General features: G+C 43.5%; 1 protein-coding gene across 10 annotated transcripts in view; it reads right to left on the bottom strand.

Moving 5' to 3' along the window:
- The window catches only part of ASTN2 (astrotactin 2), a 986,627-nt gene that overhangs the window by 540,523 nt on the left and 428,439 nt on the right, over positions 1 to 17,665 (bottom strand). For all 10 annotated transcript variants that reach the window (XM_045372567.2, XM_015436667.3, XM_015436666.3 and 7 more), the window contains 2 exons: positions 863 to 947; positions 272 to 346 (listed from right to left, as the gene is read on the bottom strand). In XM_045372567.2, the coding sequence (XP_045228502.2) occupies positions 272 to 346; positions 863 to 947 (160 nt within the window). The remainder of the gene's footprint in view (positions 1 to 271; positions 347 to 862; positions 948 to 17,665) is intronic.

Raw genomic sequence — 17,665 nt, 5'->3', positions numbered from 1 at the left:
AGAGTATTTTTAAACCACTGGACTTAATAATCAGTAATGTCTCCTCCAGTTCAAGTATCTGAGTCTATAAGTCTAGCTGCCAGACAAATGGGAATTAGATTCCCATAGCAACCTGGGCCATGATGGTACATTAGTGCCAGGGAGGGTTGTTTTGTACTCAGTGCAGCTCAGAAGAGCACAGGCTCAATAGTCTAAGGATGCATGACCACATCTTCCTATCAGTCCTTTCTCCATTTCCCAGAATTATGCCCAAACAAGAAAGCCAACTCACCTGAGAATCTTTTCAGGGGCTTGCTCCCCTGTCACCAGATCATAGCCCCTCTCAAGTGTCGTGTAGGGCCAAGGTCTATGGGAAGAAGGAGAGGGGAGAGGAGATGACATTAGTCAGAGGCAGGTAGGATTCGCGCGTGGCCACTGCTCTAGAGCAGCTTTACAAACAACCACATTCTGCAGAAGTAATTATTGGGCAAGACTATTTATATTATAAAAGAATGTCTCCAATTTACAGAAGGATTCAGCACTTTCATAAAGTGTACATGTCCATTCAGGAGTCTGTTTGAAAATGTTATTCTTTTTCTTTGTCAGTCCACTTAAGAAAGTGTTCACTGACTACTTTGTTTGCGTGGGTGACTTAAATGTCAGCCTTTGTTCTCTAGAATATTCATCAATCATGTACGTTTAATACTAAAATGTGATTCCATGGGTTTTGCAGGAACACTACTTCCCATTGGGTTTTGCAGGAACATTACTGCTGCAGAGAAAGAGTCTTCTTTGTGGAGATGCCTGGGGCCTCTGGTAACACAACAGAGGAGGTAAAACTTGGTCCTGCACTGTCCTGGACCTAAAGCCCTTTGTCACTCACCCTTCACTCTGTCCCCAGTCACTGCGCACACACAGGTGTCTGTGAACAGGGTCAGGGGCATAGCCTTCATAGCAGCTGCACTCTCCTGTAAGTGAAAAGAAAAACAATTATTGTGAAGTAGAGTCTCCCCAAATAGGCTTTTCTCCGGTTTGCCTGTTTTCCTAAGACTTATATGAAGTGAGCTGCTTAGTTTTAGAAAAGGCACATGGAAAGAGGGCAATCTGGTCCATTGACCACTGTGGTTAACAGAGTTTACTCCTTTGTTCATTCACTCATTTATTCCTTCAACAAGTCCTGGTCACACTTGGACAGGCGCTCAGCTCAGCAGTGGAGATACAGAGGACAAAGTTGTAATCCAGCCGCTGAAGGAGCTCACAACTTAAGACAGGGAAACAGGAAGTGATCAGGTGGCTACAAATGGAGGTCGTCCTTTCAAATATTAAAATTACGATAAAGTGCATTTACTCTAGAGGCATAATCAGAGAACTGAGTTATCTCCATCTGAATGAAGAGGTCTTCACTTTCCATAAATCCCAAACTAAATGCCACCATCTCCAAGAAACCTTTGATTTCCCCCTTCAGAAAAATCCTGTCTGTAGTCTCCTGGTTTTATTTTGGGTTGTTTTTCATTTTAAAATTGTTTTTCCCCTCCTCCCCTTCCCTCTGCTGCCATCTCTTCTCTTGTCCTCTTTTCTCCTCTCCCTCTCTCTTGCCATTCTTTTTCATTTCCTTCCCTTCCATCCATTCGTTCATGAATCCATCCATCCATCCATTATTTTTTTTCAGGCCATGGCTTATGCTTGGTTGCATGAATGCTTGCTAGCATTACACACTACCTTAAGTACATTCTCTCATTGGCCAAGTTCATTTCAAGTGGCCAGCATATGTCCCATTTCCTAGCATATCTTCGGAGTCCAGAATCCTAGAAGTGATTTCAGAATCTCTCTGTCCTACTCCCAGCTGTTGTCATTTATTCTCTACTGTATACTTAAGGTATAGAATTTCTTTTTCTCTTTTTTTGAGACTGAGAGTCTCACTCCATCGCCCAGACTGGAGTGCAGTGGCATGATCTTAGCTCACTGAAACCTCCTCCTCCCAGGTTCAAGTGATTCTCCTGTCTCAGCTTCCCAAGTAACTGGGATTACAGGCATGAATCACCATGCCCAGCTAATTTTTGTATTTTAGGTAGAGATGAGGTTTCATCATGTTAGCCAGGCTAGTCTCGAACTCCTGAACTCAAGTGATCTGCCCACCTCAGCCTCCCAAAGTGCTGGGATTATAGGTGTGAGCCACCGTGCCTAGCCTAGAAATATTTTTTGATTTAATGAGTTACTGCTTTTTTCTCTAAGGTGTATTTGTGGGATGCTTAAAGATGGTTTACCAAAAATAGATTCTATTTAAAACTGTGTTTGAGTAATACTACCCCATTCCTTAAAGCCAGTGTAGTGTGATTCTCCATCAGGGTGATACATACACGATTTTCACCAACTTATTTTCCTTTGGAAGCCTTGTTGGTGGAATGACTCACAGGATTATAATTCTATGGAAAACCTCTTGGGAAATGCTGATAGGAACCGCCCTGGCTTTGCCTACTGCCTAGAATAGGGTTGGTGCTTAACAATATGAGTTGAATGAATAATCAACTATCTGTCATGGCTCTGGTAAACTTCCAGGCTAATGAGGTTGCCTTGTCTTCTTTCTCATCTTCTTGTAATCACATTTTCTCTCTCTCTCTGTATGTCTCTCTCTCACAGACACACACACACACACACACACACACACACACAGATAAACCTGTCACCCTTGGATCCTACAGTGATCCTGATAGATAGGACCCAAAAGTTTTCAAATCATGTCCATGGAAATGTATTACTTCACAGAGATTTTGGGACTATGCAAATTTTATGTTTTACTTTTTCTTAAAGGTTTTATTTTTAAATTTTTAAAAATACAAAAACAAGAATAAACACTCAGATATCACATGCCAGAATTTAGGATACTGAAGAAAGTATCAGTTGCCAGATAAACTTATTTTATCCAGGCTTCAGGGGAAAAAAAAATAATCTCCTGTCATCTTTGTTTCATCTAAAAGGACACTGAGGATGAGTCAAGGTGCCAACAAGCTCATGCTATTTGCAACTACATATTTTGTGAATCAGGATTTTCTCAACTTTATACAACTAAAACACAACATTGTAGTAAATAGAATACTAGGGTAACACGGGTTCTACAACTATCACCCTTAACTCTGGATTTTGAAATGTATGTATTCATCAAGTAAAATTGCTGTTCTCTCTGAAGAACTGTAAATGTTATATATTTGACCTTCTATGAAGCATTCTGAGTGTTTAAAAACACTGTAACTTGTTTTATAGATGACACTGCTGCTTAATCTTTGTATTCCCAGCACCTATTGACAAATAGCTTGCACTTCATGAATGCTGCCTGAACAAAAAATGGTAGTAAGAGTATGGAGTGAAGAATGGGTCAGAGATAGTGTTCAAAATATGCAGAATGAGGTTGTTGAAAGACACAAGGAGAGTCAGAAGACAGGTCTTTTTCCTCTTATCTGCTTACCTGGAAAATAAGGAGGGTTTGCTCACAGGTAAAAATGGTTTCTGTACTCCTCCCCTGCAACGTCACGCCTAGGGTCTTCCACCAAGTGGAAGTGCTGTAAGTATTGCTGCCTAATGAACTGATTGTTGCCAGAGGCAAGGGGAATGGAAGGAAAAGGCTAAGAGCCTTGAATGTGGACGAAAATAATTTACCAAAGGGGGGAGGGGCAGGAGTCACTAATGATGTGTTAAAATGCAACAGTCCCTTCATGAAATATTCACCACTTTAAACACGTCTAATATTAAAGATTAAAAGTCCTGGGATTTGTCCTCGAGACTCCCTGGACTGATTTATGATCTGCCACAAGCCACAGGCCTCATGATTCATAATGGCAGAGGTAAAATGGTTACCTCTGGCAAAGGAGTAGGAAGTCAGGCTGGGGTGGGCGAGGAGGGGCCAGCAAGGAGGATCCCTCTTCTTTATGGAAAGGGCAAAGGCTGAGGTCCCTGTCTCTCCTGCAGTGACCTGCAGGAGATAGCACAGTTCACTTCTTTCCTCTTTCTCTCGGTTTTGGAAATACTGGTGAGATTGAGAAATTTATTCAGAAAAAGGGTGCTGCTATGTTTTTCTTTCCTCCTTGTGTGCTTACTAGGCAAGTTTTCCCTGACTCACAATGGATCATTAGTTACTGATGCTCATTATACAACAAATACATATTTTGCAATTAAGAGGCATTCACCCTGGAGACCCCCATGAGGCTGCCTGGAGAACAGAAAGTAGGCAGACGGAAAAGCCCCTGAGTGCTAGCAGCTGGTGGACACGGTCCCATCCTCTTGCTCTCTCCCTAGTTGTGTGGCCTTAGTCACCTTTTTGGTTTCAGCTTTCTCATTTACAGAATAGGGATGATAGCAATGTCCATTTCCTAGAGCTGACATAAGAACAAATTGAAATAGTAAAGAATAAAGCTAGTGGCTCAGGTGACAACTAGTCGATGGTGAAGAAGTGAGTTTCTGGGTACTATGCACACTACATGGGTGCAACATATGAATGTAACAAACCCGTAAATGTACCCCCTATATAAATAAAAGTTGAATTTAAAAAAAAGTGTTTCCTTCCCTTTAATTCCAAGCTGGCCACTGGGTTCTGATATATATTTACATTTAGACAAAACTATCACCCCTAACTCCTTACATATTAGACATGTAGAGACACAAATTACCTCCTTTTGGGGCCTCAGTTTCTCCTTCTGTAAAACGGAAGGTTGGAGTAGATCACACATCAGTTCTGAGCACCAAGAGTCAGCTGTTTGCATTGCCTTTCCAAATCCCTAACCTCTGCTTTCTGGATACTGTTTGTTTTAGTTTCAGCTGCAATAATTCTTAGCAGCAGCCTGGGTCTCTAGCAAGATCTCCGTCAATGCAATAGGTATTGGCTGTATTGACTCCTGTTTCCTATTTTGCTGGCTCAGCTAAATCTCCACTATTTGCAACCAGGCATTTCCTTCTTGTCAGATGCAAAGCCTCTGACAGCCAGAGCTGAAGGTAATTAACCTCTTCCCTGGGTGAGTCCTTTCTTCAACTCTGCTTCTGCACACCCAGAGCAGCAAGGCCATCAAAGAACAGTTCTCCAGGGATACATGTAACCGGGCTGACTGTGAACTCCCACACTCCCTATCCCTATAACTTTAGTACCTTCCTTGCTCACTACTGCATCTCAGCACCTCCTGCATTGCCTGGTGCAGAGTAGGGATTCAGTAAATAAATGCTAAATAGATAAAGGGATATATTTCACAATAGTAATGCCTATGCCAATGGAACAGGGCAATAATTTTTACTTGCCTGTTCCCCCACTAAGCTGGGAATTTCTTGATGGCAAAAACATTTTCTTAATCATCCTGTATTCTAATAATTAGTGTAGTGCATGATAAAGGGTTGGCAAGTCATTTACTGAATGAATGAATGAATGAATGAATGAATGAATGAATGAATGAATTAGCGAATTCATACATATATCATGATTATCACGAATTTAGGCTGAGTTCATTTAGAATAATGATGACTCTGCTGAGGACTGGAAGAAACTTTCTACATCCAAGATAGGTATTTGCCAAGGAAACAAAGAGTGCAAACACAAGTGCTGATGAAAGGTCCAAAATAGAATTTTATTTCACATCAGAGTAGAAAAGACCCTTCAAGACCAGCTAGTTCAAACTTTCCCAGTTTCATTATTCAGAAGAAGAAACTCAAGCTAAGAGAGTAAAGGAGTTTGTCCAAATTACTGGCCTAGCCTCTGGGCCAGCTGGGATGAAAACCTAGGGCTCTTGGCCGCCACTTCAGTGTCCTTTTGCTGCATTGGTGGTATCAATAGTTCAATGCATTCTGAAGCCTTTTGTAGCAATTATGTTGTACAAAAGGTTTTTTTGATATTACCAAGTTTTCTAAAAATGAGAGCATTTACAAACGGGTATTATTTAAACAGTAAAATGAATTTGAAATGCCCGTAAGTGCATTAAAGACATACATTTATGTGTTGTTAATAATGGAGACCTAAAAAAAGAATTCACTCTCTTCGTTATATTGGTTCTCATAAGGGAATTCAGTTAGATGGTTTTCTATCTGGCTAGTTACCAGAACTGTGTTATCAGCAGTAGATGAGTTGCGTTGATTTTAAAAGATTTACTCTTCATGTCTCCTGGCTGCCATTGGTTGAGGTCTCTTTCTATGTTGTATGCATTCTCAGTCCAGAAACTCTTGGGTAAAAACAACAGAACGCCTTGATCATGAACCATCTGTGTTCATCTCCTGTGAGGCTCTTCCAAACAGGACAGTGCCTTCTTGTTAATCACATAAGGCCAGTAGGCTGGTGAAATGGTTCAGAGTGTGGGTGGGCCATGAAATCATCATGTACTGCATTCAAATCCTGGATCTGCCTGCCACTTCAAGTTTGTAAGAACCTGATACATTGCATCTTCTCTCCCTGAACCTGTCTCCTTGATCTGTACTGGAGCTGGTATCATATACCTGTGGAAAGGATCAAGTGCTGTATTTGAAAAATCCTCAGCACGGTCTTTGGCACATTTCTTCTTGCTGAGAACACAACGGCTGTTTGAGTCCATACAATTATTGTTCTCGGGTAGGAGGGGCCCATCCACTATGCTGTTTTAGTGGAAAGGAAAGGTGCTTAGAATGAAGGATGGTCAAAAATCCAAGGTGTGCCCTTCGCAAAACCCAAAAGACCACAGTTTCTTTATCTGTAATTTGGGGTGTTTTTTTTTTAATTATTATTATTATTGTTTTAGAGACAGGGTGTTGCTCTCTTGCCCAAATTGGAGTTCAGTGGTGCAATCATGGCTCACTGCAGCCTTGAGCTTTTGGGCTCAGGAGATCCTCCTGCCTCAGCCTCTCAAGTAGATAGGACTATAGGCACGTGCCATCATTCCCAGCTAATTTTTAAATATTTTGTGAAATGAGATCTAACTATGTTGCAGAAGTTGAGGGCAGTTTGAATGAGATAATCCCCAAAGGTGTTCCTGGGTTTCCAGAGCTACGAAGACATGTTACCTGTGTCCATGGCAGGCCCTGCTGAAGGAAGTATGGGTACGGACAAGGCATAAGCTAGAGGCCGCTGCCTCCTCCATCCCAGCAGCACAGAGGAGCTCATGGCTTGCCCATGAGAGTGCAAAGCCTCCTTCATAAGCCATCCTGGCTGTCTGACTCCCCTCCCCAAACCCTGTCATTCTGTTATGATTCCATTTTCACTTGCTTCTAACTCAGTCATCACTTATCACCACCGGCCAGGGACAGCTGCCTGCTGTTCACTTTCTTATTTACTCTTCTTGTCACTGTGGTTTGAAAAGGCATCTCTCTGGGCCCTCAGAGCAATAAACATGGCACCCTTCCCCATTCTGACTCCAAGTGGGCCACCTTGGGCCTCTTCACCTCTGTATCTCTGTAACTCAACTCAAGGCCAGGCACGTAGTGGGCAAAGCATGGGTTGGGCATAACATTATGAGGGTCTGCTTTGTGCTAAAAATGGTGTGTGACGTTTGACATGTGTCATTGCATGTCACAGCCATGACTAGTACAAGGAGGAAGGTACTGATGCCCTCCTTGTAAAATGAGGAAACTGAAGCTGAGACTCGACTAGTCACCTGCCCTAGGTCATAGGGCCAGGTCTCCAAAGCTCATGCTCGCTTATACCACCATAAACATCACAACAATAAATATAACCACAAGGACAATAACAAGGACAGCTGCCTTTGACAGTGATCACGTGTGAGAGACTGAGGGTCATTTCTCTGCAGTACTTAATTATGCATTTGCTTCTTTGCCATGGTTAATTGTGGGAAGAGTACATTTTCTTTCCTGCCCTTTGTCTTCAGGCTTGGCATATGACTTGCTTTGGTCAATGGGATGATGACATCCAGGACTTAAATAATCAAGGTTTCAAATGTATTTATGTGGATAGGCTTTGTGTTTTGCACTCCTGCCTCTTGCCATGAGAAAGAACACCTCCAGGCTGTGGCTGGTCCGTGAAGGAAGAGAGATGTGTGGAACAGATCTGGATTCATCCTCAGCTTAGAGCCAAGGGCAGCTGAGTGCTGGCTAGATCAGTCCACCCAGATGTGTGACAAAGGAGAAAAAGATGCTTACTTATAGTTGTTGACAATAAAATGTGATTGATATGCAGCATTATTTTGGCAAAAGTTTCTGATGTACTTTAAACCTAGATGTCCACATCTCTATGAGTAATGGTACCACTTTATTTCCTGATTGAAAACTTCAGAAAAACTTCTAACTGGGCCCTATTTTGTACCCTCAGCATCTGAACGATATCTGAATCCCACTGACTCTACCTCTTTGGTTTTATCCAGACCCATTTATTCCCATCTCTCTTCTCTGTCACTGGCCTAGTTCAGGCCCTCAGCATTGTCCATGTGCTATGAACCTATTTTCCGTGTCCCTACATCCAATCTGACTGTTGGCCAGTTATCTTTTCAAAGAACAGTTATCTGTACCCGTGGCCTTCCCCAAAAACTCTCAGTGGTTTTCAGTTGCCTTCAGGGTAGAGGTCATATATACCAGTCTAGCATTCAAAGTCTTTCATCATTGGCCCCAGCCAATTTTTCCAACCTTATCAATAACTCTACCTCCCTGTGGCTTTTATGCTCCAATTTTTTCTGAGTCTATTGGTAAGAGCAGGGTCTCTTGAGACCAACCTTCAGACCCTTTGAAGCTTCTTTCAGCAGGTCTGCCTTGGTTCTACCCCTGGGTACCACTCAGAGATCCCACTCAAGCAAAGACTGAGCCCTAGAGAAAGACAAAGTCAATGAAGGACAGACGAAAGTAAGAGGGAGAGGAGAAAAGGGAAAATTAAGTGGCAAACAATTATTTAGTAAAAGAATGAGATAATTTGGGCAGTGTTGAGTTTAAGTAATGTCATCGGGGGATACATTTTACAGCCCTGAATCCTCTGCAAATCATTCTACCTTTCTGGACCTCAGCCTTCCCATCTGTAAAATGAGTAGGTAGTATTTGGATATCCCACTTTTCCAAATCTTGTTCAAATTCTAGCCCTTGATTCTTCTTCTAATATATTCTGGTCTTGTTTCTTGAAATCAGCATCTCTCTTGTGATTCAGGAAGCAGGATAAGTTTGGGGGCTTGGGGAAATGGAGGCTTGGTAGGCAAAGAACATGATTCGAGTGAAATAACAAGAGGATATAATTAGAAGCTTTATGAAATGAGGCAGATTCTTTATAAGTCTACTCAGCCAAATGTGTTGTGTGACCTGAGGCAGTTCCCTCCCTCCCTGGGGCTCAGTTTCTCTATCTGTATAGTGAGGAGGCTGGTCTTGACATCTGAGCAACCTCACATGGGTGTCTCTGATGTCCCTTTCTTCCTTATACTGCTGGTGTGAGACCTTCAAACCTTGCTCTTTCCAAAGCACTAACACAAATGTGGACTCTGCATTGTAGCTGCTGGCCCCTCATTGTCATTCATCAGCATGCCTCTGAGAGCACAAAGAAAAAATAATCAGAGGCTGAAAGGTTCTGGTGACACAGGCTGATGATCAGGTCTGATAGAGATTAGAGTCCTTAATCAAGGCTACATGGGGGCTAATTGGTGTTGGCTCAGCTCGTGTCGGCAGCCCATACGGGGTGGTCAGGTTGCTGAGAGGCTGCCAGCCAGGCCCCATGAGGGCCCCCACTCCAGGTTCTCAGCCAGGGCAACCTTTTCCACTGGCCCCATTCCCTTTCTTTCTAGCCTCTTCCACCTCTGAGTGCACCACACACACGATTATATAGTATTAGTGTCTAGGAGAAAAACATGTGGCAGAGAGCTTCCTGCAAAATCACGGCTGATTAAGGATGGAGTGGGGTGAAGAAATCTCACTAATAGCCTGGAATGGACACAGAGCAGATATTTCCAACAATCCAGAAGGATCTGGCTTCAGTTTATGAACACAGGATGCTTAACATGCATGCACAGAGCTGAGCCTGCTGGTGAGAGGCTGGCTTCTCCCCACCCTCACTGTACCCCAGAGCCCTGCAACCTCTAAGCTTCTCAGATGCACTGGGAAGGCATGGAGAGCAAAGGGACACAGCCTGGTAAGGGAAAGGCGTCGGCCTGGCAACCAAGGCCACTGGAAGCTGGATCCTCTGTGGCCTGCATCAATCACTGCAGCTCTGGGCTTCATCAGAAAATGGGCATTAAGATGCCCATTTTTACCCAATTTTAAAAATTGTCACAAGGATTGCAGACAATATATTAAAAACAGTTACTGCACTGCCAGACGTGTAGGCAGCACTTGCTATGTTGTAGTGTCGTTATCGTGATTGCTGCCAGCACTGCTGTCCTTGCTGTGCTGTTGTCCAGGCTGCTTCCCCCCCCCAGCCCCCTGCAGTCACGTTTCCTCCTTGATTTGGTGCCCTTGCCCCTCTGGGCTGCAGCTGCCCTTCCAGGCTTTCTGCTGTGTTAGTTCCTCCTTTTCTCCTCCCGACCCGATTCATCTCTGTTCCAGATCTTACGGCTGCGGACCAGCTACCCTTCTCTGGATAATTCCTCTATACCTGGCACAGGGGAGATGGAGGCAGAGAGATGAATCCATCCTATTTTCCTACCTTCAAACAGCTGGCATTGGCGTAGGAAGACTTGGAGGAAAGTACATCACTGCACAAGGTGTGATTCAGGCTAAAAGAGGAGTGTGCGCAAAAAGGTATAGGAGCCCAAGAGAGGATTGTTGAGCTCTGCCCAGGATGGGGGCTTATCAATGAAAAGGGAGGGTAAGAGTAATAATAAGAGGAAACCCACAGGGATAACTACCTGCCAGGCAGTGTGGGAAGTTCTTTGTTTAGATTAACTCACATGATCCTTCCAACAAACCTACGAGGTAGTCTCTATTACTAACCCCATCTTGCAGACGAGGGGATAGAGGCCCAGAGGGGTAGTACCCTGCTTGCTGAAGGTCACAAAGTCAAGTGTGCCAGAGCCAGAACTGGAATCCATCCAGCAACTGTGCTGCTCCAGAGATGGTGCTGCTGTCCCCAGACTGCATTGACTCCCTTTCCAGGGGAATTAAGAGTTTTACAGAGAAAACAACAGGGACGAAGGCAGGCCACAGTGTGCATGGAAAATGGTGGGCCCTTTTGCTTTGCTGGATCAGTGGGGTACATTGCAGGCACAGACAGAAGGCTTAATGTGCACTGAGGAATCCTGCCCTGGTTCTGCAGGTATGAAGAAGCAGTCCCTGGTAACTGCCACATCCCCTCTGCAAAAATACAGTTGTGCCCCCTTATGTACAAGATGAGTTCCAACCCACCCAGTGGATGCCTGAAACTCTGGATAGTACTGAACCCTATTGATATGGTTTGGCTCTGTGTCCCCAACTGAATCTTATGTTGAGTTGTAATCCCCAGTGCTGGGGGAATGACCTGGAGGGAGGTGACTGGATTATGGAGACGGACTTCCCCCTTGCTGTTCTCTTGATAGCGAGTAAGTTCTTACGAGATCTGGTTGTTTAAAAGCATGTAGCCTTAGTCAAGGCTACATGGGGACTGACTGGTGTTGGCTCAGCTCATGTGTGCAACCCAGGTGGGGTGGCCAGGCTGCTGAGAGGCTGCCAGCCAGGTCCCATGAGGGTCTCTGCTGTAGGTTCTCAACCAGGGCAACCCTTTCCACTGGGTCCCCTCACACTCTCTCTCCCTCCTGATCTGCCATGTGAAGATTGTGCCTGCTTCCCCTTCACCTTCTGCCATAATTGTAAGTTTTCTGAGGCCTACCAGCCATGCTTCCTGTACAGCCTGTGGAACTGTGAGTCAATTAAAGCTCTTTTCTTCATAAATTACCCAGTCTCAGGTAGTTCTTTATAGCAGTGTGAGAACAGATTAATGAACCCATATTTACTATGTTTTTGTCCTATATGTACATATCTATAACATTTAATTTATAAATTAGGCACAACAAGAGATTAAGAACAATAAATAAAAATAAAATAGAACAAGTATAACAATCCGCTGATATCACTAGTCTTGCAATTGGGGCCATAATTAAGTAAAATAAGGATTATCCAAACATACGCACTGTGACACCTTGACAGATCTGATAACTGAGATGGCTACTAAGTGACTGACTGGCAATTAGCATATACAGCGTGGATACTATGGACAAGGGAATGATTCATATCCTGGTGGGATGGAGCAAAACGGTGTGAGATTTCATCACACTACTCAGAATGCAGCCCAATATAAAAGTTATAAATTGTTTATTTCTGGTATTTTCCATTTAATATTTTCAGATCGCAGTTGACTGTGGGTAACAGATACTGTAGAAAGTGAAATGGTGGATGAGGGGGAACTTCTCTAGTCATTCCCAGATGCGGAATTCAGCTGTTAGGGTGGCAAGAGACAAGTTTAAAAGCAGAGAAGACAGGCACTGGAGTCAGAATGGAAGTAGAGCTATGCATTTGCCAATCAATAGCTCAGTGACTTTGTAAAACTTCCTGTCTCCACTCAAGACTTAGCTTCCTTATTTCTAAGTTAATCATGCCAGCCCTTCTCATTGAGCAACACAAAAAATGGGCTCCATAAGTATCACCTGCTATTGCTGTGACTATTATTAGGGAGCTGGTGGCTTTAATGTTCTTTCCTGACCATGGCTCTTATTCCAGACCTCTTAGTTATCACTTAGAAAAAGGCAGATACTAAGAGATGCTCATGAAGTTTGTTAATCATGATCACTTTTGATCCACCATTTTGCCTTTAAGCCACCTAACCACCCTGTGAAGCAGGTGCTTATATCCTGATTTTACACAGGAGGAAACTGAAGCCCAACAGTGTTCAATGACTTGACCTCAGTTCATCTAGCAAGAAAGCAACAGGGTCAAGATTAGAACCCTGACCTGCTTGACTCTGAAGTCACAGCCCCCCACCGCAACTGTACCATGTAAGATGAATGAATTCAGCACAACCCGGTGTCTCATCAAAATTCCCTTTGTGACCCTACTTGGCCATCTACCATACTTCTATAGGAGCTTAAAGGAATGCAGATGAAATCATGCTACGTGGTTGCCCACTTCATGGGATCCTAGAACTCTTTTTTCCTGCAAGTTGCTGGGTGGTCTTACTCAAGCCATCTCATCTCTCTGAGTTTCATCATTTTGACCTAAAAGATGGGGAACACAGCTCTGTTCTCCCTTATTCATGAGAATGCCATGAGGATAAAATATATGCTTAAACCATTCAGAACACATGATGATTAATAATTCAATTCCCCGCCTGAACAAAACCTGAAACAGCAAAGTGAAATACACAAAATAAATTAAGCCAAGGGTAATTATTCATTTTGCAAAAGGGTTCTTCACTCCACAGAAGAGATTCATTGATATTTTTTTTTTCCAAGCAGCAGCTATCTTTGGGAATTTAAAATTAAATTCCATTAATACAATTAGAGCAAAAATACTAATGATTTTCCAGAGTGTACTTTGAGTGCAATGGGCCATACCTGTGTGTCCTGCCCATGGCATCAAACAAGGCAGTCTAGAGAGCCAGAAGGGGTCAGAGAGAACTGGGACCTTTGCTTTTCTCTAGTTAGGAATTTGAGAAAAAAAAAGAGAAGGTGGATTGCGTGCTCTTTCTGAGGGGTTCCTTTCTCAGAGTGACCTCAGCCTCAATTGCAGGCAGATGGTCAGGGTCACAGCTAGCTTCCCCAGCAAACAAGAGGATTGCCATTTCCAGTCCCTTCCATCTAGAATATTATACCGTTTTACATAATGTGTACATTCAGCTGAACCCAGCTAATTTTCACTTTGCTAATCTAATTTCTGATTATATTCATGGTTTTTTTTTTTTTTTTTTTTAAACCAAGTTTTGCTTTTGTCGCCCAGGTTGGAATGCAATTGTGTAATCTTGGCTCACTGTAACCTCCACCTCCTGGGTTCAAGCAATTCTCCTGCCTCAGCCTCCCAAGTAGCTGGGATTACAGGCACCCACCACCAGGCTCAGCTAATTTTTGTAACTTTAGTAGAGACAGGGTTTTGCCATGTTGGCTAGGTTAGTCTCAAACTCCTGACCTCAGGTGATCTACCTGCCTCGGCCTCCCAAAGTGCTGGGATTACAGGCATGAGACACTGTGCCTGGCCCCCTGCCCTGCTTCTGCTTTATGTTTTCTCTCTTTCTCTTCATCTCTGTCTCTCTTTCTGTTTCTCAAGTTTGCGTTTTTGTCACAGCCTCGGTTTCTCTCTTTGGTCTCTGCTTCTGTTTTTTCTTTCTCACTCTCTGTGTCTATGTTCTTTACTATTTGACTTTCTCTGTCTTCTTTTCTTTTAGAATTCTCTGCAGCAAAAATAACTTGAGTTTAGAGTCAGAGAGGTCCAAGTAAAATCTCCAAATCCACTTTAATGTCCTTATCCACAAATATAAAAGAAAAAGTATGGTCTGTCTACTTGAAGGTTCAATATGAAGATGAAATAAGACATAGCATGTAAAGGTGTCACCAAAAAAGAGTACAGTCATTTCCTGTTAAATCAATTTCCCCTTTCCTTCCTTTCTTCTTAAAAGTTCTTTTGTTTGTTTGTTTCTCTGTTTGCTTTTAAGACAAAGTCTCGCTCTGTCACCCAGGCTGGAGAGCAGTGGCACGATCTCAGCTCCCTGCAACCTCCGCCTTTTGGGTTCAAGCGATTCTCCTGCCTCCGCCTCCTGAGTAGCTGGGACTGCAGGCACATACCACCATGCCTGGCTATTTTTCTATTTTTTAGTAGAGATGAGGTTTCACCATGCTGGCCAAGCTGGTCTCAAACTCCTGGCCTCAAGTGATTGATTTGCCTCCCTCAGCCTTCCAAAGATTGAGATAACATGCATAAGCCACTGCACCCAGCCTTTCTTAGAGTTTTTTAACTTCCCTTCTTTCTCTTCCCTTGTCTTCCCTTCCATTCACTCCACTGTCTTTGCCCCACTCTCAAACAAGCGCACACACTAAAGCCCCCACTTTTCCGGCAATGATTTAATAGAAGAACAGTGCAGGTTCCCATTACCAAGGCTCTCATTCTTTTACAAAACATTTTTACAGTACATTTCCTGGGATATAATGGGAAATCATTATGAATAATTAAAATTAAGCAAAGTGTGTCTAAGCAGCCTGTATCAGGCTTCACTGCAGAGTCAGACTTCATTGTTAGGTTCATTTTCAGCCATTGGAGAGTGTGATGGGTTGTTCACACCACACTGGGTAAGGTCACCTGACCTTACCTGAGTTGTGTGGGACATTTTGAATTCTGGATGCCCTGTCCAAAGGAAGAGTGCTGGTGTTAGCAACATAAATCCATACCCCAACTGCCCATCACATACTCCCATTTTCTGGTAGAAACATAAACCATCTAGTGAAATTTTAATTAAGAGACCATTCAACATTGTAGCCAAAAGGCAGGGACATAAGAGACCATTCAGTACTGTAGCCAAAAGGTGGGGACACACACACACACACACACACACACACACACACAAACACATACTCCTCCTTCTATTCAGAGGCCTTTAGTCATCCACACTGAATCAAATGCTGCCTTCGGTCAAGCAAAAGGAGAGAGGACAGTGCGCTGCAATGGGCAAGCTCCCTACAGGCAGTATCAAATAACCAGAAAAGGCAAGTGCTACTGCTAAGTGCTGTGTTTTAAATGGTTTCCTAGAGGTCCTTTCTGCACAGAAATCTGTCATCATGCCTTCCATTTCATCACGATTAAGTCTTTTGTGTGTTAAGTATTGTCAGCTTTGGGGGGTTCTTTTTGTCCCTGATTCAATAATTTCCATATGTTGAACGCATGTATTTTCCATATAATGTAGCAGGTACTTTGTACTCATAATAATTGTCACAATAACTTAACAAAGGTGAACACTTCTCCATCTTATTTAAAAAAGCAGGAAATTGAGGCTTGGAGAAATTAAGTGATTTGCTCAAAATTATGCTAATAGTCAGGGGCAGAGCCCCTGCTCAGCCTCTACCAGTGGTTTCCCCATTGCATTCAGGGCAAGATTTCAGCCCTGGTCTGTCTGATTTCAGTCCTAGGCTCTTTCCATGTTGCCCTGACTGCCTCTCTATAAAACAAAACAGAGCCCAGCATTCATGCAGCTTGATCATGAGCTCTTGGAAAGGGCCAATGGTGTCTCTTTTGCTTCTCTCCCCAATGACTGACTCAATCTTCAGGCTCAGTTGATGTCTATGAAACAAAGACATTAATGAAACTTAAGAGGAACTCACATACCCCAGATCCTCTGCACTGAAACACTTATTTCTATGAATGAGTGTACCTGAGCACATCCCTGCAAGACAAGACCAGAAAAGTAATGGCAGAAACCAGTACCATCTTCACATGTGGCAAGAGGCCATGCAAAAGGTAATGGCTCAAGTTTGGAGTTGGGAGGATGGGGGTTTACATCCCAAGGATAAAATATTTTGACTGCTTAATATGTTCTCAAGAGGAATGAAATTAAGCACCATTATGGTAGTGTGGCAACCTCCTCTCTGCCACTAAGTTACTGAATTACTAAATGAACCCTCCCAAAACCTCAAGCTATCAGGTGTAGAAGGAAGCCTTGGGCCAGACAATCTGTAGGGCTCCTCCCACCCTGGAGACTTTTGTTCTATGCCCCCACAGTGCCCAGCCCTACTTGTCATCTCAGCGGAGTCTTTAAAGGCTTCTCAGGAGAAGGGGTAGAGAGGCAAGTGTCATTAATTGATACTTTTCCCCTCCACATTTAAGAGGGCATTTAGAATTGTGTAAGGACAGGGTTTTCATCTAAGAATGAGTGCCTCCTTGAAGTTTTTGCCTGAGGCATCTCATTCAGTTCATTCTGCACCCAGCCCTGCCTCACAAAAGGATCAGCAAAGCTCTATTCACCCTCTCACTTGTATCACATGCCCGCTTCAGTGTTTCTCTTCTCCTTTCATCCCAAGTTGGTGTTGTCACCTCCTCGGTCCTATCTTTAGAGATGGTGTAAAAACTGGGTCTTGAGCTCAAACACATGTGGGACACACAATGAGCAGATTCCTCAACTCTGATGTCAAATCATGAAATCAGTTCACCAGAATCTCCCTGGGCCAGAGACAGCAGCTTCTTTGTCTAACTAACTCCGATACTGAGCACAATGCCTGGCACATAAGTGATGCACACTAAATTGCAAAGAATGAAATGCAATATCTGGATTCTGAATGCTTCTTTCTGCCTTGGCTTTTCCCACCCCAATCCAATCCCCCACCACCTCTGGCCTGGATTATCACATCAGTCCTCCCGTTAGTCTCCCTTCCAACATGTTTACCTCCGTTCCTACAGATGTTTCCTAAATAGAGATGCCAGAGTGATACTCTTAAAATAGAAGTTAGATGATGTCACCCCTCTGCTAAGACTTCTCCAGTGATTCCCCATTGCATTCAGGGCAAATGAAAATGCTAACGTTTTTGCACCGTTCTGCAAGGCCCACCCAGGGATTCTGGTCCTCTGACGACTCTGTGATCCCATCTCCTAATACCCTTCTAGTACCCAGTTCAACCTAGCACATTAGCCTCTATGATCGTCCTCAAATATGCAAGGCACAATCACCCCTCTGAGCCTCTGCACAGGCTGCCCCTTTACCTACACCATGCTTTCCCCAGATATCCACAAGGCCTGCTTTGCTCCCACACCCTTTCAGTTGTGCTTGTCTTGAACAGTCTGCTCAAATTTGCAACCATTTCTGCAATATGTACAGCCCCCTCTTTCT

The sequence above is a fragment of the Macaca fascicularis genome, chromosome 15, assembly GCF_037993035.2.
Source record: "Macaca fascicularis isolate 582-1 chromosome 15, T2T-MFA8v1.1".
NCBI classification, from domain to species: Eukaryota; Metazoa; Chordata; class Mammalia; order Primates; family Cercopithecidae; genus Macaca; species Macaca fascicularis.
This window is presented reverse-complemented; position numbering and strand designations above follow the sequence as displayed.